Source organism: Meira miltonrushii (genome assembly GCF_003144205.1).
Source record: "Meira miltonrushii strain MCA 3882 unplaced genomic scaffold FA14scaffold_2, whole genome shotgun sequence".
NCBI classification, from domain to species: domain Eukaryota; kingdom Fungi; phylum Basidiomycota; class Exobasidiomycetes; order Exobasidiales; family Brachybasidiaceae; genus Meira; species Meira miltonrushii.
The window spans coordinates 1068930-1094580 of record NW_020289944.1 but is presented as its reverse complement, the minus strand read 5'-3'; the positions used below and the strand labels follow the sequence as shown (position 1 = coordinate 1094580).

Here is a 25651-nt window from a genome sequence, read left to right as displayed (position 1 = left end):
TCCATCTTTAGGTCACTTGATAGTATTAAACATATTTCATGTATATCTTCCTCTCTTGAAAACAGCACAAAGAACAAAAACCAAGTTAGGGTTAGAATTGAATTCTAACCCTAACTTGCATTTTGACTAAGCAGTCTCAATTCCGACTTCCACCATCCAATCCCAATCGTAACGCGTAAAAGCGCGTAAAGTGATGCTCAGATTTAAGTGTGCTTTCAGAAAGTGTTGTTCTTTTTTATTGGACTTCTTCGCACTTGACAATATCATGACAGAGGATGAAAGAGCACGCAAAACCTAAAAGTGATGACGATGGAAGTTGATCGTCAAGAGATCGACTGGGGCTTGCTAGCTGCTCAGAACGAGAATCCGGTAGTGAACGGCCTTCTATCGCGCTTTTTCAAACATGTGATGCCTTTTCCAGTCTATCTGGCTCGAATCTTTCCACATATGGATTCAAAGAAGATTCAGGACATTTTCTCGGTGAATTCAGAACAAGACACAGATCTATCACTGAAGCTTTCAAACCTACGAAACGCTGTCATAGCATGCAATTTGGATCAAATACCACACTTTCCTGATCCAAACCTCGATTGTCAGCCTGAAAAAGATGGAGAATGGCTATACGAAACATTGAAAGAACTCATCCTTCGTGCTCAAGCGACAATATTGCGAAAGCAAGGGACGACTTTCAGTAGTAATATGCTTACACTGGGATACAGAAAAGCAGATGATCGTTCAACAGTGATGCAAATGGTAGACAGTATATGCATTAGCAACGTTCATGTGAATGCTTGTGTTACACAAATCTTGATGGGACAAGAATGGTCTGCGCTTTTAAGAGCATTGGGGGAAGTAGCGATGGGACATATTTTGACACACACGGCTCTTTTCGTTCCTCTGAATGCACCAGCACAGTCGAATCTTGTGCAAATTTTGGGACACAGTATTGGCGAGATGAAGGAGTTGCCAACATCCTCCAAACGCAACGAACCGGACACTACAAGTCAGGATGATAGCCCACGTCGAAAACGGAAGAGGAAGCAAGCTTCTCAGAAAGCTACCGAACTGCCGACCAAAAAACGCAAAAATGACAGTATTGCACAACCTCAACGTAAACCTACTGAAATTGATCTCTTGAGAAATAGGATTTTCTATGCGAAATTGTCACGTACACGGATGGGTGGTATTGTCAGAGGGCTACCAGTCAGTCACGTTTTACAACGATCATTCTCAGAGAGACTTCTTCTAAGAAAATTTTCGAAATCAGAACCATTGGATCAGCATACATTGCTTGAAGCTCGTGCAAGACTCTTGAGTAAGCATATATGGCCGCGGGAATATGGTCTCAAAAACGTCTTTGCCAGCGGGGGTGCTCAAGATGGAGCACAGAAAGAGTATGAGCTGCGAATGTCACTGTCTTCCCGAGAGGAGGAACTGCGTATTCGAGGAAAGATTCGAACGCCCGCAAGACTGCTGAGTTGCAAGAAGCTGCTAAAGCTGATGATCGTGAATCATGATCGCTTTGACTATCGAAGAGCATTAGAGCTTTGTTGTCCCACATCAATACCCAAACGAAATCTCACAAAAGCGGAACGAGAGGAGTTAGTGGAAGAATTGAGCGAGAGTGTAGTACAGGGAACGGCAGAATCTCAAGAAGACCGCATTACAGTCGCAGAAACTCAAATCGAGACGCAGTGCCACAGCATGGTTATGGATAGCGATGATGATGATTCGGTCAAGGAGAAGATTGAGGTTCCAACCAAAAAGGCTCAAAAGCCGCGATATACAAAGTACAAAACACCGCACGGATGTGTTGCACGGTTTATTCGATACGTATTACGATCCATTGTTCCCATTGATTTGTTTGGATCTCATCATAATCGTGATATCGTCTTCAAAGCATGCGATAAATTCATTGGAATGCGTAGATATGAGTCCATTAACTTGCACCAGATCAGCCAGGGTTTTCGGATTCTGGATTGCGAATGGTTATTACCACGGGATGAAGTTGCCCGAGATCAGCGTCCAACAAAAGAAGAAAGTGCAAAACGGCAAAACTTGATTAATGAGCTGTTGTTCTGGTTCTTTGACAGCCTTCTCATGCCGCTTCTGCGAACAAACTTTTACGCAACCGAATCTGCCAAGTTTCGTAATCATGTGTTGTTTTTCCGAGCTGATGTTTGGAGCAAAATTACCGAACCTATCATCGAAAACCTAAAAGATGATCGATTTGAAAAGATCGGTAAGCACAAAGCGGTAGGGATCATGAGCAGGCGTGCATTTGGGTACTCTTTCGTGCGGCTACTGCCCAAAGAAGTCGGCATGCGGCCGATTGTGAACTTACGGAGAAGGAGTACTAAAATTGACCGCAAATTTAACGCTGCTGTGACAAAGAAGAGCTGGGATAAGTTTGCCAGAAGCAAGAAAAGCTCCAATGACGAATGGGGACAATTAGTGGTCTCGAACTATTCGATCAATAATATCATGAATGCAACATTTCAGGTTCTCAATTCTGAACGACAAGATAATCCGAACGCTTTGGGAAGTTCCGTCTTTGGTCCGCATGACGTATTCCTGAGGCTTTCAAATTTCAAATCTCAGCTTCAGACACGGTATGGAGAGCAATTTCCTCAACTATATTTTGTCAAAATGGACGTTGCAGGCGCCTTCGATTGTATAGATCAGAGCAGATTGCTCAAGATCGTCGATGGGATCGTGAGACATGATCGATACATCGTTCAGCGATACAACAAGCTGACTTCGTCTAACGGACAACCCTTTCGGTCATGGCCCAGAGTTGCATGTGCTGAAGAAGAGCACGAGCCGTTCCAATTCCTAGCACAACATTTAGCCCAAATGCAAGCTTGGCGAAACACGATCCTGGCAGACTCGGTCACGTATCCTCAATGTGATCGCAAGAGTTTGATCTGGTTGATGAATGAGCATATCAATAACAATCTTATCAAAGTTGGCAAAGACTTTTGTCGACAACGTGTAGGCATTCCCCAAGGCAGTACATTAAGCACACTGTTGTGTTGTTACTATCTAGCAAGAATGGAAAGTGACCTGCAATTGACTGGATCTAGCGATGAGGGCACAAGAGACAGTCTATTGATGCGGTACACGGATGACTTTTTATTCATTTCACCGAATAAAGAGTTGGCGAGACGATTCTTTATATCGGTACATCAGGGTAGCTCGGATTTCAATTGTTCGATCGCTGCCGAAAAGACGGAATGCAATTTCAGGATGTACGATGCCTCTATGGAAAACAGTCTTGGAAACGCCGCTTTGGCAGTACAGACCCGTTCTCACTCTGACCAAGAGGATGTTTCGTTCCCCTGGTGTAGCTACCGGATTGATACAGAATCGCTAGCTGTACGGTATGATCTGGAAAGGTACAGGAACACATGTGTGGCAGACTCTCTCACGATTCCGAATCGAAAGCCATTCAAGAATCTGCTGTCGAATATAATCGGTCAATCAGTACAAAGGCGAAATTTGCCAATCTATCTTGACATTCCGTTGAACTCGTCATCAGGAGTGCTGCGGAACATACATCAGATGTACCTTGTGGCAACAATCAAATTCGTCTCCGCTTATCAAGAGCTAAGAAAGCGAGATGCGACCAACAAATTAAAAACTCGAGGAGATAAGTTCATCCATGAATCCATCTTGGCTAATATTGAGCATTCATACGCACACGCTTGCGCGAAGATGAACCAGATACGTCTTCAACAGCAACAGCAATCTCCCTGCAACGTATCTGTAGCTTGGAAGTTTCCTTTGGTGACGTATCGTTGGATAGCGCTACGTTCCATCATCTCTATCCTGGAGATGCGACCTTCGACAAAAAAGATGAATGTGACACAAGCTCTGAAGCGCGAGATGAGGAAAGCGGCCATGCAGATCGGGAAGCAGTCTAGAAGTGGCAAGAACTTGGATTGCGAATCGACATCATCATTACTGAATAGACAATACTTACGCGAGCAAGCGTCTAAATCACTTAAACAAGCAAGACCAATCTTACGATCTTTGAAAATGCAAAGATGATACCACTTAGCATATGTACATTACACAAAGCATACAATACCAATGCATCTCTAAAATATATTGCGGATGTTAACTATGGTACATTGTTATGCATCAATCCTCATCAGATTCTTCTTCCTCGTCACTGCTGCTCACAACGCTTTGCATGTCAACGTCTCCGTTTCCATTCATCAACCCATTTTGCTCTTTATCGTCTTCATCTACACCCAAAACCGCATCCATATTTGCCAAAGTGTATTCGAGCATAGCACTTTCGGTAAGGATTCGTTGGGCTCGATCGTAATGGCGTCTGGTGTAGGGTAAAAGGGCGTCGATCACATTACCCAAATCTGCCGGTGCTTTCTTTCTGTTGTTGTAAGCATTCTTTGATGCAGGCAAAGCACCTTCTTGTGCTGCACCGCTTGCTTGTTCTTCAAATGCTTTGATAATCGTATCAGCAGAATGGAAGCGCAAGATAGCATGTAAAGTCGTTTGTGCGATATTTGAAGTACGGACAGACGTATTCCAATCACGGACAAATGTTAGCAGAGTAGCTAGTTGCCAAAGTGATAATTTTGCAATCACTTGATCGACTGCCTCTAACCCTGTGATACTGGCAGGACTTGCATTTGCCGGTTGAGCCTGCTTAGATGTGGGCACCGGTGCAGATGGGAGAACACCAGCCCGAGCCAAAACTTCAGCCAAAGCGGGATCCCGAAGAGATGATACACCGTTAGTGGATTTAGTTCTTGACTGAATTGCATCACTCAACATCGAAGCTGTCGCATTGGTTCCATCATCTCCGTGTGAACGCTGTTGGTCAACAGACTTGAACAGCTCGAACAACCTTCTAGGCTGTTGCATAGCCAAAGCCAAAGCAACAGCATTGGTGTAATCGCGGGCTTGTAGAAGGTTACCGAACTCTTGCTCCCGTTCTACATCCTCTTGGCGTTTCTCAAGAGCTTCGCTTTGCTCTTGTTGTGTCCAATCCTGCCAGAATCGAATCATTCCATCAGCGCCTCCACTGATGATTTGTTCTCCGGACTGTGTGCAGTCTAAACCCCAAACACGCTCTTCATGGCCATCCAAGGTGTCTAAGCATTCTTCAGTCCTGACGTTCCATACTTTCACCAGCCCATCACTGGCACAACTCAAAAGCTGCAGACCGTTTGAGTTTGGCAAGAATCGGACACGCAATACACTATTTGTATGTCCGACGTAGTTTTTTACACAAGTGAAACCATCATTGATACTCCATAGTTTCATACTTCTGTCTGATGAACCTGTGGCGAATACGGCATCAGAAGGCGAGAAGGCAACAGACCATACACCTCGCTTATGCCCTGAGCACGTTTTGACCAACTTCAACGAGGCAGTGGCTGTATGATGGTTGGATTTACTAGGTGCTTGGTACTGAATCGTAAACACTTTCGCAGTCTTGTCTTGCGATCCTGACAGTAAGAGAGCGTTGTTCGGTGAAACGTCTAAAGCGTTGATATCTTTCTCGTGAATCTTCTGTGTGGTGAGAGAAGACAGTTTCAACGGTGTTCTGGTGGTGGACTTTGAGGTGAAGTGTTGGTCGATGTATCTCTGTAAAGTGGACAAATCCCAAACTTTTGCTGTTCGATCTTGACTGGCGCTCACGATGAATGGTATTTGACCATTTGCCGCCGGTCTTTTGGCAAATGCGATCGCACCAACGCTTTCTGTGTGACCCTGAGCAATAGCTACACAGCTCCAGCCGTACTCTTCGTTTCCAGCTGCATTATTACCGTTCACTTCACCTGGTCGCACGACTTCTCCCATCTCTTCATCTTCGTCACCCACGTTCAGCACATTTGCAGACACTGTTTGTGGCACCCATGCCCATATCCTCACCGTTCTATCCTTGCCTCCACTAGCGAGTAGCTTTCCGTCACTGGTCTTGTCCAAACAGAGGATCAATCCTGTATGACCTTCCTCGGAGCCAGAATCTGCTGGCAATACATCAACAGTATGCTCTTGTGCTCCTAACCGATAAACGCGGATGTAAGTGCTATTTGTCGCAACAGCCAAGTGAGTGTCGGATTTACCATTGATGGGGGATAAAAGAGAAGCATCGATAATTTGATCATTGAATCCGGCCAATTGGCGAACACCTTGTAAAGTAGATGCCGATCGGAAGACGACGTCTTGATCTGCATGGACACTTACGATCATGTCCGAAGAGGGGAGGTAGTGGACCTCAGTGATTGCTCTCGTTTCGTTCTCATCGGACTCTTCCTCTTCGTCGTCTTCATTTGAAGTTACTGCCGCTCTCTTTTGTACTGTTCCACTTGCAAATCGTCCTCCCGGCTGCTGTCTAATTACACCTCTTCGAGAGAAGCTCCAGAATCGAATCTCTCCTTCCGCCCCCGCTGTCCAGAAGGTATCTTCATCGTCTAGAAAACCTGCACTTTCCAAAGATTCTCCAGCTGTGATCACTTCAACGGATTGCCAAGAAGGGTTTGCATTCTTGTCTTTCTTTGAAGATCCTTTGGATTGCAACTCCCACAAAGTCACCATACGATCACGACCCACAGTGACGATTCGCTTTCCATCACGAGTGACTGCGATACCACGAACGACGGAAAAGTGAGATTCCAAAGTGGCAACTGGCTTTGCAGCAGTTGCACCTTTGTCTTTCGAACCACCCGCTGAACCACTGGCGGCTCGTAGATCCCAAATACGCACACGTCCATCTATTGAAGCAGTCAAGAGTTCGATTTGTCGCATGGATGAGCTCCCGTTGATCTTTTGAGTGGACGACGGTGGCATGTTCCACTGCAAGCTACTCACGATTCCGCCATGTCCTCTGAATACGTGTGTGCAATATCCACCTCGGATATCCCATACTTTAGCGCATGTATCCGAAGACCCTGTGCTTACCAAAGTGCTGGTAGGATCCACTTTCATCACCACAACAGGAGCATCGTGTGTTTTGGGTATACTTCTCTGCAAAGACCATTTCAAATCTTGCTCTTCATTTTCATCCACACTGAATTTCAACGAAAAGATTCGTAAAGCCAAACTTCTAGAAGCAACGATCAAAGTGGATTGATCCGGTGTCAAAGTTAAACATGTGATATCTTCCAGATCATTTGGTATTCTGGCTACTGTTTTTCCACTTTGGACCGATGTAACGTGAACAGCATCATTGACAGGTGCAAATAAGAATTTTCCATCAGAGCTTACTGCAGTTGCGGCTCCACCTGTGTACAAAGGCTCAAAGGAAGAAACTTGCTTGAACGTCGTCCTGAGCGGTGGACCTGACGATGGTCCTGACACTTCTGCCATCCTTGCTTATCACCTCCGATCTGTGATCCCGATCGACTATATGAGCGAATGATGGTATAGAGGGCTCTACTATTGATGTTGTTCTCATGAGCTAAATTCCTTCTTAATTTTTGTACGCTTTCCAAAAAATTTCCCTCACGTGTGCATACAGGGTAATTTCACACAGGCGCTTCATTCTCACGCGTAAGATTACACTCAGAAACCTATTAAGAGGTCACCCCCCGTGATCATCCTGGCAATCAACACTATTCATAACTTCCTTCATTATGATCTCGAGAATAATAGATGGCTTATGGAATACGTGCTCATGCAATTCCAAAAAATATAAAAGTACAATATTATCAAAACCCAGAGTGGTGTGACGTATGAATGTGATTTAGACTACATGATGTGTTTCAGTTGTGTTGCTGCTTTGTTGTTGTTGTTGTTGTTGAATTGCTTCTTGTTGCTTCTTTACCCAAATTCCACGACCTCCTTCAAATATCGTCCAACCGATCGCACTACTAGCTGCTTTACGTGCACATCGTAGTCCTAATCCATCCAGATATGCACCCATTCCATCTGTTTGTGCAATATATCGCATCATCGCGATCAATGAAGGCGGAGCTGTCCTTACAGCTGATTGTGATGCATTTCCAGTAGACGTTGCTGCTAAGCCGCTCTGTGGTATGCTAATTGCATCTTGTGGTAGCGTTTGCATTCTAGTCTTGATGATATCAAATGGATGTGTAACGAGAGTTGCCAGTGTACCAGCAATGAGTCCTGAAGGGATGATGTGTTAGTCAAAAAGTCAATCTTTGGAGAAAGCCTGCATACACTCACCACTTGCACTGACGACAGCTGATCCTCCTCTATCCCTTCCTTCTGCTGCTGCAACATTTGAAAGAGCATCTTTTGACTTTTCATAAATGGCAAGATACAATCCAGCATAAGGTGCATCACGCAAGGCAGTTGCACTAAAACCTCTGAATAAACCTCGAACACCACCACTTTGATAAACTTGAATGAGTGCTTTGCTTAAACTTGGATAAGCATCTTTTGAAAAATGAGATGATTCAAATCTCGCTTTCACAATCGTCACTGGTGATAGAACAAACCCTACTGCTACTCTTGCCAATGCTCCTGCTACTAGATTGCCAGTCACTGTCAGCCTGGCGAGAGTTCCACTTTTGCTGTTGTTGTCTTGACCACTACCGGGCGAAGATGAAAAGGAGAGGTAAGGCACCTCTGCTCTAGAGAATAGCGCTCTCACTTCGCTGACCGAATAAAAGTACATTGCCACACCCGGTACATTCCTGAACAAAAAGCGAAAAGAGATGGTTCAGCAAGTCGTCCTGCTTCATAAGATTGTTTCCCACTTACTCACCTTGCTACTGTTGGAACAGTCCCTCTCCACAAACCAAGCCAGCCATCATCCCTAACGACCTGTTTCGTAAGCCTGATCAACCTCTGTGTCCTTCTGCGTGGTCCACCACGATTACGCGGTATAGAACCAGTCTTTGCCTCATTCGCCTTGATTTGATTCCGTTCCTCTTGTTGTTCCTGTTGCATTCGAGTTTTGAGCAGGTCCATCGGTTGTAATAACAAACATGATGCTAATCCAGACGCTGCTCCAGATGCTAACGATGCCCAAGGAGGCACAGTAATCTTTTGCTGCTGAACCGATTGTACTGGTGGTATGCTACCTGTACCATTTACACTCCCACCCACTGCTCCGTTTACGATTGTTCCCATCGCAATACCTATCTTTGTGATGATAGTCAAGGAACGTTGATCATCTTACTCTCTTCAAACGGAATTCGGCTTATTATCAACCAAACGATTTCCGGAAGATCAAAAGCCAAGGCGCAGACAGGCAAGGGCTTTCCGTTCACACAGGTGGAGCTCTGCCGTCTGACCGCGTTCTTCGCCAATCTTTCATAATCATTCTCCGCTTACTCATCATCAAATCACACAACAATTATATATCAATAGCCTCTCCTTTGTTGAGACTTTGTATGAATTGACAATGTGAAAACGAGTATTGTACAAGAGACAAATGTATGATTATAAGAAAAGGGCACCCAAATTTGAATCCAAAAAAGGTGAAAAGAAGAGAAAAAGAAAACAATGACGGGAATATGACAAGACCTTCTCCTCAAGAAAAAAAGAGAGTAGACATTGTTAGAAATTGATGTGAGGTGAAATTAAAGAAAACGTTGAAAATTGCTGAAAAAAAGTGTCCATAGTGTTGTTATAATTTATTCACTACCGCTATCATCTTGATTAGCAGTATTTCCGGAATAACGTGCTGGAACGGTAGAGCCGGGCGATTGACTGATTCCATTCGGTCTCAATCTTCCAGGATAGTTCCTTGGTGCTTCTGCACATCCATTTCCAGCGTTGTACAGTTTATTTCTTGGCCAATTTTGACCATATCCTCCCGTTGCTTGTTCTCCACCCCAAATCGTGAAATTGGGATTCGTATAAGCATCAAGATGTCTATTGATATAATCTGCCGTTGGGTAACCCTCTGGATCACAGCCGACATTTTGACTATCTTTGGATTGATACAATCGAACATAATCCACTTGCATCGTTGCAGGGAATTGCAATTGATCCCACTCGATCGTCCCGAATCCAGATGAGATGGCAACGTTCATGATGATGTACATTGGTTCTTCAGGAATTGGTCGTTGAGCAATACCGGCCAACGTATCAGCTCCAACGGCAGCAGCAGTCAACGTCCATGCTTTAACTCCGTCTATCCACCAGGTAATGTAACCGTCATTTCCAGGTTCATATTCGAAACCCCAAACGCTGAAAACCTGTCCTGTATTTTGGTATGACTGTTGATTTGTACGTGCTACACCTGAAGCTGCCATTTGCAAAATACTACCACGGTACGTGTTCAATTTAACCTTTTCACCATGAACAATGTTTGTAGTATACTCATTTCCGGTAGCGTTGGCTAGATAGTATCCTGTACTTGCTGGCATGAATTGACAAGATAGAGATAATGTTCCTCCTGTATTTGTATCTACTTGTGCTTCGAACATGTCAATTTCCGGTGCGCTTCTTCCGACGAATGAGCCGTCGGAGTTTTGAGGTCCTGGATGATCTTCTCCAGGGCATGTGCAAGCAGACAATCTTTGACCCGGTTGCCATGAAAGATCTGTTGTGTGATATTTGTTGTTGAATGTCGTTTGTCCACCAGAAGTGATTGCAGCTGGTGGTCCTAATCCATCAGCATCTGTTTGGTTGATCAGTGTTCCTATATCGCAACTGTTGTAAGAATATGGCCATGTACCATCCGTAGTGGCACCATAATTTGCACGACCAAGGTTACCCATCGTCCAAATAGCCGGCCACCAACCTGAAATGTCTGGATCACCAGGCAAGATGACAGAAGCTTCCAAATAACCACCAGTGAAGCAAAATTTATTCCATGAAGTCAATTGGCCGGAGCGGAAGTTGAGGTTGTGAATTGGATCTTGAATGACGCTGATTTGTAGAGCACCTCCTTTTGTCGTGATGGCGGCAGGGTCATACCATTCATAATCGCCTGTGCCGCCAGCGTAAAGGTTGACTGCTTCCCAGATCGGATCGTCACCAGGGTAGAATGATCTTCCATCGACGTTGAACTCATCACTGAACACTAAATCCCATGTTTCTGTTCCAGTCGGTCCAAGATTTGGTTTTGTCAATGCTGCGTTGGGGGTATCAGAATCGACTAAACTTTGTCGCATATTCAACGCAGCAAGATCTGGTACCTGTCCCGTCATATTTGTTCCTCCCAAACCAAATCCACCCTTCTTACCTTCACGATCGAAGAAGAATGCTGTTAAGAAGGGGTAGCCCATGAACAACATTAAGATTGAACAAGCCAAGATACCCAGGGTACCAACGTTCAAAATACCACGCGCGCCTATCGGTGATTTAGGAACGGGTTTTTCGGGATCGTGTAGATAATCGTCGGATTCTTTGGCGTCTGTGTGCCATCTTCCCGGATCATGGTCGTCAACGAATGCTGCACCTGCTGCTCCCATCATAGGTGTGATTGATGCTGCGGGTGAACTTGTGCTGCTGGAGTACGAGTTCCACATCATCTTATTTGCCGCGCCATAAGGTGAAGAGATTGGTCTTGACCATGGCTTACGGTTTGTGCTGTCTGCACCAAAAGAAGCTTTCTTGTAAAGGGGTATTAGAGTACCTAGATCATCGTGTTGAACCCTTGTTTGATCTGAATGGGCGTCTTTATTTGTTTCTGATGCAAGACTCAAATGATCATCAGAATCCGGTTTTGTACTGTCACTGCCGGCTGGATGATCCATCATTATGGCTGTGGCTGGAGGTCGCCTACGTGAACTGCGAGGGATACTGCCTACATTCGATGCAGCATCCGCATGACTGGCTTCAGTCATCTCTGTTGGAGATCCAATGGCGATTGAATGAGAGTCGAGTTCATTGGAACTGTACGGCGAAAGATGTGTGTCAAGGTGAACTGCTTGACGGCGTGTATCCTTCTCTGGGGTGAATGGGGAAGGAGACATTTTGACTTTACTCTTTACCTATGCTCGAGACCATCCACTTGGCACGGTTGAAAGGATAGGTGTCTCAATGGTGTTGTTTTTTGTATCGAGGTGATCAAAGCATACAGAGTAAGAGGTTTGTGTGTGTACGTATATGATGATAAGGTGATTAAACAACCATTACTAAGTGCAAAATTGAACACGGCCTAGACAAGAAGGTGCTGCACCGTATTCCCTATGCTTGCATCCATACTAATATCCTCCCTTGTTTAGAAGCCGAAAAATGATCAGGCAATAAGTATAATTAAATGAAAAGATTTTCTTCCCTTCAATTTACGGTACTCAAGCACAGCCTTTTTTTCCCTTCGATCAATGCCGGAATCATGAATGCATGCTGCACACCAATTTAGCAAAAGAAAAACGCTTTTGCAGGAGAATTTCTTATTAAACCTGGCAGACAGGCAGGCCAGACCACTCCGGCGGCGGCGTTTTTGAAAATGGGGGTTAAGAATGTTTAGTGCCTGAACGCTGAAGGCTGAAGCTGTCTAGTGTCAAAAATGCAATCGATCACTAAAACAGTGCGCGAATACGTCAAGAAAAGAAGAAATAGGGTGCAAATGGCATCCAATCACTCTTGGTTGGGTTGTATGCATTTTCATTCTCGATCAAGGCTCGTTCGCCTCTATATTATTCATAAAACGCGTGTTAAGAAATTCAATTGAACTTTCATTTTTGTACTAAGGCTTTTGCTTCTCAAATTGGTAAAACTTCAAAGACAGATTCAGGGTTTTGTGCCTTGTGTTTTGCGGGGCGGCAAAAGTCCAGAGTGTGAAGTTATTAAACAACCGTACTTGTTTGCATGCAGCCGCTTAAAACTTCATTTCCACTTCTTTCCGGCGCAAGAAAGTAGTGCATTTTTGCTCACATGCCTCTTTTACCAATTTGTTCCAAACAAAGAAATCACAACTCCCCCAAATTATCGGAAATCCTTCGCTTTAAGTTAAGGAACAGCGGGATTATGTCAGCAGTGGGACTGTAAGACTTTCAGAGGCTAGAGACTGGCATCCCGAAGAATGATGAATGCGTATAGAGTATGGGGTAAACAGTTGACAATGACTATGTACATACAACCTGTTCAAAATATGAATGTTTGTGGTCTTAGATGGGTTTTAACAGAGAACACTTTGATTTATAAAACCCCGCCTACTCCATTCAGGAGGTGGAATATGAAGCCTGACCCTAATTGGCTGACCTCTCAGTAAAGCCGGTGACGGCACATTATGGACCGTCCTCCCGCTTCACCAAGCCGTACTTATGATCGGAAGTCGGTACTATTTGAGTGGTGGTTGTATCCACGCGTGTTAAAGTACACGGCCCCTGAGAAGTCTAAAGTCTGGACTTCGGAGAAAAAATGTTTGTTGAGCTTTATGTTGGTAACAGTAAAGGATGCTTCAGTATCAAAGCTAATTGATCACCACCATCACGCAAGGCCATCCAATCGGCTGCTTTGAATTGTGGTAAAGGGTGTTTGACAATGTCGTCAGACGTGCAAGCCTCAAGTGGCATAACCAAAACCAGCAATGGGAATGGAAAGAACAACACTTCCTCCACAGATCCAATTCAATCTTTACCGATAAACATTCAAGGTAAACCGGCAACGGTTTCTTTTGATGGTGATCTGTTCTGGCTAAATAGGATAAATGCCGCAACGAAAGGCAAAGCTTCGGATGCTTCACAAGCATACATTTGCATCCCTCATGCGCTCATCTTGCATTCTTCCTTTATTGCCGATTCCGATGGTGGCTCTCTACTCTTGCGATTATTGGCACCGCCTACTGGTGTGGAAAGATCATCGATCCCGCCTTTCAAATTAAGCAAATCTCGTGCAGCTCGAGTGGTGGAAATGAGAACATCCTTGGATAAAGAAAACATTCATCAGCCTACCCGACGTCTTTCTGCACAATTGAGCGGGCCATGCTCGAATCTACGACTAGTCAAAATAGAAGCTCGTTTAGCAGGTCAAGATGCAGCAGCTTTATCCGACGAAGCAAGTGCATGGGCAGAAAAGCTGACACAGCTAGCATACCCCGATACCAAACCGTACAGAAGGCTAAAAGTGATTGTCAATCCGATCGGTGGACCAGGAAAAGCAGTCCAGCTATACAAATCTCGCGTTCTGCCAATCTTGGATGCTGCAGGATGTACGGTTGATGCCACAATCACAACGCATGCTTTTCATGGCCAAGAGATTGCGGAAACGTTCAGTCTAGATGAAAAGTACGATGCAATTGTTTGTGTGAGCGGAGATGGAATGCTACATGAAGTTTTGAACGGGCTAGCAAAGAGAAAGGATGCTGAAATCGCTCTACAGATTCCACTCGTTCCAATCCCTGCAGGCAGTGGGAATGCTGTTGCATTGAATCTCCTAGGTGTGGATCAAGGTTTTAACTTGGCACTTGCATCTCTAAATGCTATCAAGGGCAAGCCCATGCCTGTGGATGTTTGCTGTGTTACACAGCCAATCGATCCGACTGATGTTGCTCGAAAGGCAAAAGCTGCTGCAAAGAGACGATCAATGATGAGAAGGAAGAACACTTCTGAAAGCATTCCAACTTCGACCAACGGGTCCACCACAGAGGCCGAAGCCATGGCATCGCCAGCCTATGATGTCGGATATAGCTTTCTAAGTCAGGCAATTGGTGTTCTAGCAAATTGCGATTTGGGCACAGAACATTTGCGCATGCTTGGTGATACACGATTCGTATTGGGTTTCATCGGTGAAGTGCTGTCAAACAAAGAATGCGAAGTGGATGTGTACGTCAAATTGGGTACCAATGGCACAATCAACAAATCGGAGATGAGAGCAAGAGTTCAAGCCACATTTGATGAACGCGAATCCGAAAACCAAAAGTCTGGACAGCATCAGCAATTGCTGAATAATGGCTCTGTTCTAGATTCATTAGGTGAAGACCTGCCAACCTTGATACCGATAGATCCGAGTTGGCCGAAATCCGTCTTGGGTACTGATGGTACAGCCTCGCTTGATCCATCACAGTGGTACCGAATTCAGGCACCCATCTCATCCTTGTACGCAGGTAAGATTCCCTACGTGGCAAGAGATCTCATGCAATTCCCTTTCGCCCTTTCTCACGATGGATGTATCGATCTTACTCTGCTATTGCATGACGGCGGAAGAGCAGCCAAGTTACGTGGAATCTCTGCAGCAGAAACGGGTATAGTCGTATATGATCCCGCGATGGTATACATCAAATGTGAGGCTTATCGTGTTGTTCCAAGGTTGGAAGCCGGTCACAGACGACTAAAGATGGGAGGTTTGATCAGCATTGATGGAGAATCAAAGCCTTACAGACCCTTCCAAGTGGAAATTGGTCAATTTCCACTACGATTTTTGAGCCTGTTCGGCAGATGGCTTACGCCCGACGTTCCACCGCCCGATTCAGATGATGCAAAGAACAAACAGCTATGATGGTGGCGACACGAGCTTCGAAATGGGAATGTGGAAGTTGAATTGCATAAGTCTGTGTTACAAATTCCAATCTTGCATCATCATCCCATTCTCATTTTGGCTTTCGTGTCGATTATCTTGATACCCCTGTTGGCGATCTATAGGTTCTAGTACGTATGATTTACCGTGAGGAGGAGTAAAACACTTTCTGTACTATAGGCAGCGAAGGAACAATACATACGTGAACGTTGAGAAGATTTAAAACGCGTAATTCATACGCCGTGTGGCTTGCTTCACCCAATTTACTGGATCGCGTAATTTACCCGAACAAACAAAGGGAAATTTTATTCGATGTCATCAAGAGGATAAGTACAAAAGATATACACAAGTATGAAACAAATGAGGAGGAAGGAATCTATCGTTTGTGTGTTGCATGACGACTCTTTTGTCGCATTGAAGCTCCCCAGAAGTAAACAGCATATGCTGCTGGGACGCCGATGAAGATACATGCGGCACTTAAAATTACATTACTCCAAAGCATTCCAGCATGTAACAACAAATCTTCCGAACCTATGGTGGCGCCAGTTCCGCAAATTGAGCGGACCACGATCGTTGCCGTCAAGGCTGAACCGGCCAAAAGCGAATAGCAATCGACCATGTAAGATTGAATGGCAACCACGGCTATACTGATACCGACACAGAAGATCACAATCCCTATATCGGCAAAGATCCAATGAATGCCGTAATATGTAATCAGGCCGTATACCATCAAGCCAAACGGTGGAATCCAAACAGTATATAACATGCAGTAAAACTTGAATTCTGGCTTGGCGATCCCACGGTTGTTAAGTGAAAGATTGTGATAATGTTTTTCAACCAAATACCCTCCAAGGAATCCACCTACGATTGTTCCGATTGTTATTGTGATAAAATGCATTGATGCCCAACCCGGATATTCAGCATAAATCGTTCCAAACACTGCAGGAAAGGTAGCAACCATCAAATGAATGATACCGTAAATGAGAGACACGTACAGCGTCAAAAGCTGCACTATAGGTTCACAAGTGAACAATACCAACGGTCTTACAACACCTCTTGTGATGATTTGCTTCTTGGTCTCTTGACGACGCTCGAAAATTGTTGTCAATTGTGTATTTCCAGTCTCCTTTCGTAATTTTTTCGCGCGCCTTGCCAGGATGGCGGGAGTGTAAGTTTCCCTGACAAAAAACATTGGAGCGGCAGCTGTGAAACCACAAATTGCAGCAGTGAAAAAGATCCAACGCCACTCCTTTGCTTCTTGTGCTATCCATCCTCCCATAATTGGTCCTAAAGACGGTGCCAGCTGTGGTGCTAGAGCAAACAAAGTCATTGCCCTTCCTCGTTCATCCGGCGCAAACATATCGGTGAGAACTGCACCTCCAATTGACATCGGTGCGCTTGCTCCCAATGCGGAAAGGAAACGAAGAAGCATCAATTGCCAAACAGCTGTAACAAAGCCACTCAATAGACAAGCAACGAAGAATACCACTGTTCCAATGATCAATACTGGCTTTCTTCCCATAATTTCGCTCATTGGTCCGAATATCAACGGCGCAAAGGTGAATGCAAAGATGTAACTCCCAATCAACGATCCTCGAATCCACATGGTGTACAACTCCTTGTATGTTACACTCATCAATCCCAAGGCAGGAGCAATCATGTTTGTTGCTGCATTTGCCAAGAATGTTGACCATGAAACGAGAATGCATGCGTACCATTTTGTAGCCGTGGAAAAATTTCTCGGGTTCGATGGCGACATTGGACCAGACCAAGTCACGAGCGTATCATCCGGTGGAAGACCCGGTGGTACCATACCTTGAACTAAGCAGATTGCAACAATGTCAGCTTGGCTTAAGCCTGGAGGCAAATTCATCGTTGTGCGAGCGTCATCAGTGCTGGTAAGACCGCTCAAATAGGTATTGTGATAATTCTTCTCCGTACCATATCCCGATGTAAATGTATCACGTGGAAGTTGATTTTCAACAATTCCTCTTTCTCCTGTTTTTCCATCTTTTTCAGAAGATTCTTCTTCAATGACAGTTAATTCAGAATTTGAACTATCTTCACGGGAATAGTGACGCTTTGGCGGTAAGCGTGCGCCAACAGCAGCTGCCAAACGTTCATTTTTACCATGACTGTCCAATTGAACATCTTCCCATTTTGCGGAACTTGGCATTTGACTGTTTGAGCTACCATATTCACTCTCTGAAGGAGCACGAAAGCGCGCATTCTTGGGTGCGCTTCTGGTACCAGCGCCACCGCCGCCGCCGCCACGAGCACCGTTTCGATTAAGATCAAGTTTGCTAGGTCGAATGTCTTGATCGCTTACACGGTCTGATAAGCTGGAAGGACGACGGATATAGCTTGCCAGACTACTTGTAAAGCTAGAGCCTGATTGTCGTGGGTCACGTTCCCTTTGGCTTTTGGACTCATGTTGAACACGTCTAGCATCACCAGATTCTCTTCCATTATTACCGCGCATGACATAGCCAGAGATTGAACTGATGATCGAAGCAGTATCAGCGCTGAACCTTGAACTTGACGAATCTGATGTTGCCTTTCGTTGTGGCGGCTGACGATGAGGTGTACTACTACGGTTGGTAGATGCAGAAGCACGATATTTGTCATTTCTGCTATCAAGCAAAACTGTACTTTCACGAGCCAGGCTCTCAGGAATGGCAAAACCGAATCCTCCATCAACCTTGCTACCTTCACCGTAGATCAAGTCAGCGGGAGTTATTTTATCGAATCCAAGCATACTATCAACAAATCCTTTGCCTTTATGTTTGTCTTCACTTTGTCCTTTTGTTCGTTTACGTAAGGCTTGTTCACCTTCTCCTCTTTGCATCATGTTTGGCAAACAATCTTCTACCATTGCGCTAATCCTTCGATCACGGGACTGCAATTCCATTTCGTATGATAACCATGAGTTGCGTGTATGGTCACTTGTTCTAGAACGAGCTGCGCTTTGGTTTGACAATCGATAAGGTGATCGTGTTGGTCGATCATACTTTTGACCACTTGATTGAGGTGGTACACGTAATTGATTGTGAGCATTGTGTGAATTTGTTGAATCCATCGTTGTAGACCGTGAAGTTTTAAAGTGAACCTTGCTTGCCTTTTGTCTTTGAGCGTTAACAGCATCGGTAGGAACTACAAAGGCATTACCGTCATACACTTGTTGTCCTGTACCAAATGTGCTTGTTGATGAAGTAGATTCCAACGTTGCAGATCGCTTTGGGACAGGCTCACTAAGTTGATCTGATCCAGCTAAAGAGCCATACAATTGTGAACGTCTAAGGATGACACCACTTCTCTTCGATGAACGTTCAGAGGAAAAGACTGATCCTTCACTGCTGCTATGAGTTGAGATTGAATCACGTTGATGATCAAGCGAATTGCTTCGATAACTTGGAGCGGGAGTAAATTTTCCTTCGGAAACGAGCAAATTTCTAGAACTACTCGTCTTTAATATTTGTCTTTGTTCTTGTGGCGAAGTTGGCAAATGGCGAGAATGTTGTTCGGGATCACTCATCATGCGTAAAGGCGCGGTATGAGGCGGATTAAAAACGAATTCGTTTACGCCTCCGCCTCTTTCTCCTTCTCTATTCGTCATTCCATGTACGCCAACGTCAACAACGCCTGCGCCGTCATTGCCAGATCGATTTGTTCCGCCGCCGCCTTGATTTTGGGCAAAAGAGCCAAAAGTGGCGCTATGAGGAGCCGAAGCAGGCTGAGATTCGCTTGGCATTTGAGCATTGGCACTGCGTCCGGTTTGATCGGGACAAGAATGTTCGTCCTGACGACCGCAACAACGATGATGGTGGTGATGCTTGTAATGCTGATGTAAAGCACCATGACCGGGTCTATGATGATGACGATGAGCTACTCTTCTAGGTCGTTCTGTTGCGGTTGTGCTGGCGATTTGATCATGTCCAGCAATGGAAGTTGCAACATTTGTTGTTTCTTCACCGGCCCCGCTCTCCTCAGCCTGGGCATCTTGTGCCCTGGCAGACATTTCTCAGGATGCTGGAAAGACTGAAAAATTTAGTATTGTCGTTTTTTTTTCGCACTTGATGTTAAAATAATCAAGAAATTTTTCCCATCTCAGGTGAGCAATCTGACAGAATCGGTAATGTCGGGTAAAAACGATTTGGAAAATAATAGAAAGATCGACTTTCGTTGGTTTGGTAGGAGTAGTTGATTGTCAAAGGCTGAAAAAGAAGTCATTTTAGATCTCTTATTTTATAGTCAAGAGAATTTCACATCGAATTCAATTCTTTCCGTACGCCGAAATGAAAGACCTTTAAATTACGTTTGGCGAAGGGCTGAAAAGAATTTGCCAAATTAGGCGGAGATTTTGTTTGTTATGGCGTCAACATTTTTCCGCTTTCGGTTCCATGAAAGGAGAATATTGACATCAAATTTCTTACACAGATCGAGTATCCTTATGTTTGGTTGTGAAAAAGCATTGCATGACGAATGGAGTTGTGCATATATTTACGACAATTTACGCCTTTTCACAGCCACTTTCTTCTTCTGTGCCTGTTGCATCTCATTTTGGAATGTTATCAGATTGACTTTGCATCAAGGGGAGACATTAAATGATCTGCACAAAGGAGAGAATAAACGAAAAAGAGATGAATTGGAAAGATATATGCTGTCACTCTGAGAATGAGATCGGATTTTAAGGCAATAAACTCGGCATCTTTTACGCGTGCTTGTGCCTGTGTGTGTTTTCGGTTGGGCCGGATATAAGACGCTAACGACTGCTAACCCTAACCCCGCCTCCACTGGGAGTAACACTTGTCTTGATCACCACCAAGAAGTGTAAAGAAAACAACTCATATTAACAAGACAAAATGACAACAACTAGAATGAGAACTCCATTGAAATCCATTCTACCCGGTCTAAGGACAAGTATATTTCTTGGTCCGATGGCAAACGCGGCAGGTGGGACATTGGCCGGTAAGGTATCAAAAGCAGGTGGATTAGGTTTCATTGGAGCAGGTTATTATACAGCAGAAAAGATGAAAGATGAATTAAACAAAGCACTTGCCATTCTCGGTGTACAACAACAAGATTCCTCACAACAAAAACACCCAAGAGTTCATCTAGGTATCGGATTCTTGACTTGGCGTTTGACTGTGTTGAATAACGGAAAGAAACCTTCGTCGAAAGAAGCAGAAGATGATAATAGTCCCGCTATTCAATTGATCGATGCAGCTTTACGCATAAACCCAATTGCCATCTGGCTAAGCTTTGGAGATGAAGAAGAAATGATCGGTTGGAGTTCGGTAGTGCGAAAACGTGATGCGCTCTTAAATGGTGATCATGGACCTGAAAATCAAGTCAAGCTATTCATCGGTATCGGTAATGAGAAACAAGCAAGAAGTGGCGTTGAAGATTGCGGAGCAGACGTGCTAATCATTCAAGGAAACGAAGCAGGGGGACATGGTTTAGGAAGTTCACCTCCTCTTTCTGCCATCGTGCCACTTCTAGCCAACAAATTGGATTCTGGTACGTACAAAATCACCAATCCTTCCCAAAGTGTTCCACCACTCCTGGGTGCAGGTGGTATTATGACAGGTGCAAATATGGCGGGTGTTTTAGCAATGGGCGCAGATGGTGTCGTCGTTGGAACAAGAATGCTAATGACACCGGAAGCAGCTTATAGTGATGCGCAAAAGAAGATGCTCATTGAAGCCGGTCCTACTTCAACATTGCGAACGATGGCTTTTGATGAAGCACGCAATACGCTTGGTTGGCCAGAAGGTGTTGATGGTCGAGGATTGGTGAACGATACAGTCAACGATTATATGAGCAACAAGGGCGGCGATGGAGATGCAAGAAGAGCGGTGTATAAAGAAGCCGAAAAGTCTGGAGATACGAGTAGAATTGTCACATGGGCTGGAACGGGTGTTGGCTTGGTACATGAAATCAAAGATGCTGACGAGATTGTGGCTGAGATGACAAGAGATTGTCGCAAGTCGATAGAACATCTGGCTGAAGGCTTGAAACAGTTCCAATGATGAGCTCATATCTGTATCGTACTCCCTTTTTCTCATGAATATCATTCTGGAATGCGTAGAAATACAGTGGCTGGTTGAAACATCGAATGAGATTACCTCAGGCATTCTCTTGTGGTGGTAATCCTCCTTGTTTCCTGCTTGCAATCCATTGCTTCTTACATTCCCGGCTGTGGTTGATAGGAGGGTAGAGAGTTCCATTAGCTTTTGGTGGATCCACGATCCTTCTTGTCACACTTACTAATTATTGAATGCATAAGCACACTTTGTTCGATCGTACATGTTGTCCTCTAGACATTTCATGCTCAAAGCAGCTGCTTTTTTGCATGGATCTGTGTATTTTGATGCTGTCTTGCCCTGCAAGATTTGTTCGTCTGGCTTTGTGCCTAATGGATCTTGATCGCGGCCCATGTTGAAGAGAGAGGTGAAGAGGGGTATTGAGGGTAACAATGAAAGGTGGAAGATGTTATATTAAAGTTTAATCTCGTTGCGGGGATCTGTTTTGCTAAAAGGCCGGATCTAAGGCTAAGCCAAACGGGGCTTTCGGCCTATTGCAACGCACGCTTGCAAGCCTGTAACACGTTTGGGAGAAGGAAAGCTCTGGTTTGTAAGCAAAATAATCAATGCACGCTCCACCTCTTGCTCATTTGGAAGATCGTCATCAGCTCCGTCTTTGCTTTCCATCACCATCACCAGCAACTATTCACCCTCCATCATGGACGCACAGGCTGCAGGTCCCTCACAGCCTGCTCCGCAAAGTTGGTTGAGAGCGATTGATAACACGTACGCTTTATTCGAAGAGGAACAAAATCGTAAACAGTATGGTGATTTGGCAACAAAGGTGAAAGATGCAGTGAAATTATGTGAAGAAGTGATTGATGAACTAGGCATCAATCATAGCACTTTGAGCTTTAATGGAGGGAAAGATTGTACTGTATTGGTACACATATTGGCAGCCGTCTTACGAAGGAAGAAGAGGAGGACTACAAACAGCATCACAGAGGATAACATGCTGGAATGCATACCATCGCTATATATAACCTGTACCTCGCCATTCCAGGAAGTGGAAGACTTCGTTGCAGAATCGATACGAAGATACAATCTCTTGCTTGTTCGGCAAAAGGGAAGCATGAAAGAAGCATTGGAATTGTACCTTAACGGACAAGGAGATGAGGAAGGCTCAGCAGCAGGTACGAGGTCCACTACCGCCAATACCGCATCACAACAGCAAAACGGGCATCACCCTCATCGAGACGTGAAAGCAATCTTTGTAGGAACCCGAAGAACAGATCCACATGGAGCTGATCTAACACCACGCAAACAAACTGATCCAGGATGGCCAGATGTGGAACGGATACAGCCAATATTGGATTGGACCTATCAAGATGTATGGGAATTTTTGCGGTGTCCATTATTTGCTGTGAAACAAGATGAAGTTTGTGATGAAAAGCAACAGCAATGGGGACAAACGTATGGAGTGCCATATTGTAGTTTGTACGATGAAGGATATACAAGTTTAGGAAGTACGTACAACACATTTCCCAACCCAATCCTGGACACACGCAAAGGAGAGCCAATTGATGAACAAGATCGACATAAACATCGATGGTTGCCAGCCTATCGATTAGAAGATGAATCACAGGAACGAGCAGGAAGAGGGTCATCAGCACCTAAGCAACAATCTTCTTGAGATGTGCATGTATAGATTGATACTTTCTGTGAATAGAATTGCCTCATTGCATGATATTGTCTTGAATGATATGCGATCGAGTCATTGTCATTCTTGGATAGCGCTAGCGCGTGATGGAATGTGTCGACAAAAAGCTAGAGATGCAACCAAGATTAACTTGAATTAAAACCATGATGCTCAAATCTCCCGTGCTGCTCCCTCTATGTAGTAGAGCCCAAGCATACTCCCAAATAGTACACCTGTCCAGAAAAATGAGCCTGATAGCACAGCAAGAGATCACGGTTCGATCTGCTAGACCGCAAGATGAAAAAGGAGTCATTTCCTTATGGCATGATTGCAATCTAACAACATCTTACAACGATCCAAGCAAGGATTTTCAATTTGCACTGAACAAATCAAATTCCGATATTCTAGTGGCGCTTCAACGTGACACTATATGCGGAACGGTTATGTGCGGTCATGATGGTCATCGAGGATGGTTGTATTACGTTGCTTCATCTCCCTCTTTACGTGGAAGTGGGATTGGTAAAATGATGGTAAATGCAGGTGAAGAATGGTTACGTAAATGCGGAATTGCAAAAGTACAATTGATGATCCGTCAATCAAACGAAGAGGTGATGAACTTTTATCAACATATAGGATATGAGCATACACCTAGAATCATAATGGCAAAATGGCTCTGAAGTCACACTTTGTGTTTTCTCGGAAGACAAGTGAGAAAAAATACCCGAGAGTAGCTCATCTTTTTGTTTATTAGCGTCAAGCACTGCATTCAAGACCAACACTTAGTCTCTTACAGGCACAAAGCACCGCATCGCCTTACCTACGCTAAAGGATAAAATCAGGGACCAGAACCATACTGTATTATGATGAGTTCACATGGTAATGCTTATCAGGTCATGCGGCATATGATCTTCTTTTGAATTGCGGATCCTCTTTCAAGAGTCCAATCCAATTGCGGTTATTTGATTGACTGATCTGGATGCTATTTATGCGCTTGGATGCACGTCATTACGCCCAATCTTTTCTTTTGTTTGTATAAGAGCACACAAATGTGATGCAGCATAGCGCACGCGGGTCGTACTGTTGTAGCAAAATGAAGACAGCTTGACTGCGTCTTTGTGTTTTTTTTTTCGGACGGCGTAGCGCTCGCTGCGCAGTGCATTTGTACACGGATCTCAACTTTCCTGTTTCAGAGCAAAAAGCATAAGATCACTCTGTTCCACTTTTGATTGAAACGCCGCCCTTTTTATTTTAAAGTCGGAGTGGGAATTTTTAACAAATGCAGCAGCAGAACAAGAAGAGAGCGTAATCCGTGGGTAAAAGGTGTGAATCTGACTGAATACAGTTAACTACTCATTCATGCACGGTAGCAATATGCTCTCTTCTTCATTTACGCAAGACCATCTTTCATTATAACCTCACTCCCCTTTCTTTGCATTCGTTCCTGGGCCAGTGTCATAAACCTATATTCCCAATTCAACCACTTCAACTTCCCTCCCACCATCACAAAGAGCAACCTGACAAAACACAAATGAGCAAACCTTAATTGATCGATGCAACCTTGTATTCCGTATTATCACATCAAACAAGCCATCAAGGCTGCATTACATCATGTCTGATCACGATTCAGAGCATCTCGAATCAAATGGCAAGGATTATAGCTCACAGCAAATTGGACAGTCAGTCGAGCATGACAGTCACCCTCAATCCGATCACATCGAAGCTGACAAGGGTGGAGAATCATCCCCAAGTCATGCAAAGGACGAGGAGCAGAATGACGGAAAAGGCTCACCACCTTCAGCTGCTGACAGCCATCCTCAATCCGACCAAATCGAAGCTGACAAGGGTGGAGAATCATTCCCAAGTCAAGCAATCGAGCAAGAGCAGAATGACGGAGAAGACTCACCACCTTCAGCTGCCCCGCCGATCGAGCAAGCGAATCCGTTGCTGAAGGGCATTCATCAAGACAAACCCGAGACGGAAGCGGAAACCGTCTCAGAGGAAATACCCCGCTCAAACGAAGATGAAGACCAAATTGATCACGCTGACAGTCAGCCAAAGCAAGACAAAGGAAAAGGCAAACAAATCGAAGAAAGCGTGGATTCAAGCCTAGAGCAGACTAAACCCGATGATGATGTCGAACAAATCCGGTCCGAAGCGCCTACGCCAGAATCGCCAGCACAGGTACGTTATATGCTACCGATTGGCGGTCCAGGGAAAAAGCGTCTGGGAAGCAAAAGTACAACGTCCAACCCTTCTTTGCGGAGTGCGATCGCCGGCCCGTCACATTCTAAACCGGCTTCCAGCGTTGTCATCTCGGAACCTTCTTCTTACGATAATGCAATGCGAAGAACTGCAAGTAATGCATCGAATGCTTCCACAATTAAAACTCATTCTCGCAACAAGTCAAATATCTCCAATACAAGTGCAGGAAAGAAGTCCATCAAGAGAAAATTGCCCAAACGCCGAATGAGCAGCTCTGATATCCCTCAACGTGAACTTGATCAAATGCACGATGAAGTATTCGTTGCGGGTGTTCAAGGCCGAAGGAGATCGAATACGGTCA

The 25651-nt window shown here is 44.6% G+C and overlaps 8 protein-coding genes across 8 annotated transcripts; 4 read left to right on the top strand and 4 right to left on the bottom strand.

The window, feature by feature from the left end:
* Window positions 1-4068: 4068 nt before the first annotated feature.
* Window positions 4069-7402, bottom strand: FA14DRAFT_160329 (WD40 repeat-like protein). The gene has a single exon (XM_025498627.1). It carries the CDS (start codon window positions 7345-7347, stop codon window positions 4147-4149), a length of 3201 nt encoding a protein of 1066 aa, XP_025355236.1. The 5' UTR covers window positions 7348-7402; the 3' UTR covers window positions 4069-4146.
* A 216-nt stretch (window positions 7403-7618) lies between these two features.
* On the bottom strand, window positions 7619-12141 carry FA14DRAFT_188972 (uncharacterized protein). The gene is made up of 4 exons (XM_025501691.1): window positions 9596-12141; window positions 8714-9089; window positions 8170-8642; window positions 7619-8109 (listed from the first exon to the last, which is right to left on the bottom strand). Exons 1-4 carry the CDS (start codon window positions 11877-11879, stop codon window positions 7724-7726), a joined length of 3519 nt encoding a protein of 1172 aa, XP_025355235.1. The 5' UTR covers window positions 11880-12141; the 3' UTR covers window positions 7619-7723.
* A 997-nt stretch (window positions 12142-13138) lies between these two features.
* FA14DRAFT_164097 (uncharacterized protein) lies at window positions 13139-15345 on the top strand (the record flags this gene model as incomplete). Its single annotated transcript, XM_025499861.1, has 3 exons — window positions 13139-13271; window positions 13505-14135; window positions 14160-15345. The coding sequence occupies 3 exons, from the start codon at window positions 13139-13141 to the stop codon at window positions 15343-15345; spliced, it is 1950 nt and encodes a 649-aa protein (XP_025355234.1).
* Window positions 15346-15739: 394 nt separating this feature from the next.
* Window positions 15740-17176, bottom strand: FA14DRAFT_121250 (putative mfs-multidrug-resistance transporter; the record flags this gene model as incomplete). The annotated part of the gene is made up of 1 exon (XM_025496454.1): window positions 15740-17176. One exon carries the CDS (start codon window positions 17174-17176, stop codon window positions 15740-15742), a length of 1437 nt encoding a protein of 478 aa, XP_025355233.1.
* A 2988-nt stretch (window positions 17177-20164) lies between these two features.
* On the top strand, window positions 20165-21629 carry FA14DRAFT_35829 (2-nitropropane dioxygenase). The gene has a single exon (XM_025502235.1). The coding sequence runs from the start codon at window positions 20226-20228 to the stop codon at window positions 21393-21395; it is 1170 nt and encodes a 389-aa protein (XP_025355232.1). The 5' UTR covers window positions 20165-20225; the 3' UTR covers window positions 21396-21629.
* On the bottom strand, window positions 21444-21893 carry FA14DRAFT_35813 (uncharacterized protein). The gene is made up of 2 exons (XM_025502234.1): window positions 21634-21893; window positions 21444-21562 (listed from the first exon to the last, which is right to left on the bottom strand). The coding sequence occupies exons 1-2, from the start codon at window positions 21801-21803 to the stop codon at window positions 21493-21495; spliced, it is 240 nt and encodes a 79-aa protein (XP_025355231.1). The 5' UTR covers window positions 21804-21893; the 3' UTR covers window positions 21444-21492.
* Window positions 21894-22128: 235 nt separating this feature from the next.
* On the top strand, window positions 22129-23061 carry FA14DRAFT_105595 (adenine nucleotide alpha hydrolases-like protein; the record flags this gene model as incomplete). Its single annotated transcript, XM_025495748.1, has 1 exon — window positions 22129-23061. A coding segment is annotated over one exon (933 nt), but the record flags the coding sequence as incomplete, so codon positions are not given.
* A 272-nt stretch (window positions 23062-23333) lies between these two features.
* FA14DRAFT_154361 (N-acetyltransferase GCN5) lies at window positions 23334-23765 on the top strand (the record flags this gene model as incomplete). The annotated part of the gene is made up of 1 exon (XM_025497671.1): window positions 23334-23765. The coding sequence occupies one exon, from the start codon at window positions 23334-23336 to the stop codon at window positions 23763-23765; it is 432 nt and encodes a 143-aa protein (XP_025355229.1).
* Between the last annotated feature and the right edge of the window lie 1886 nt (window positions 23766-25651).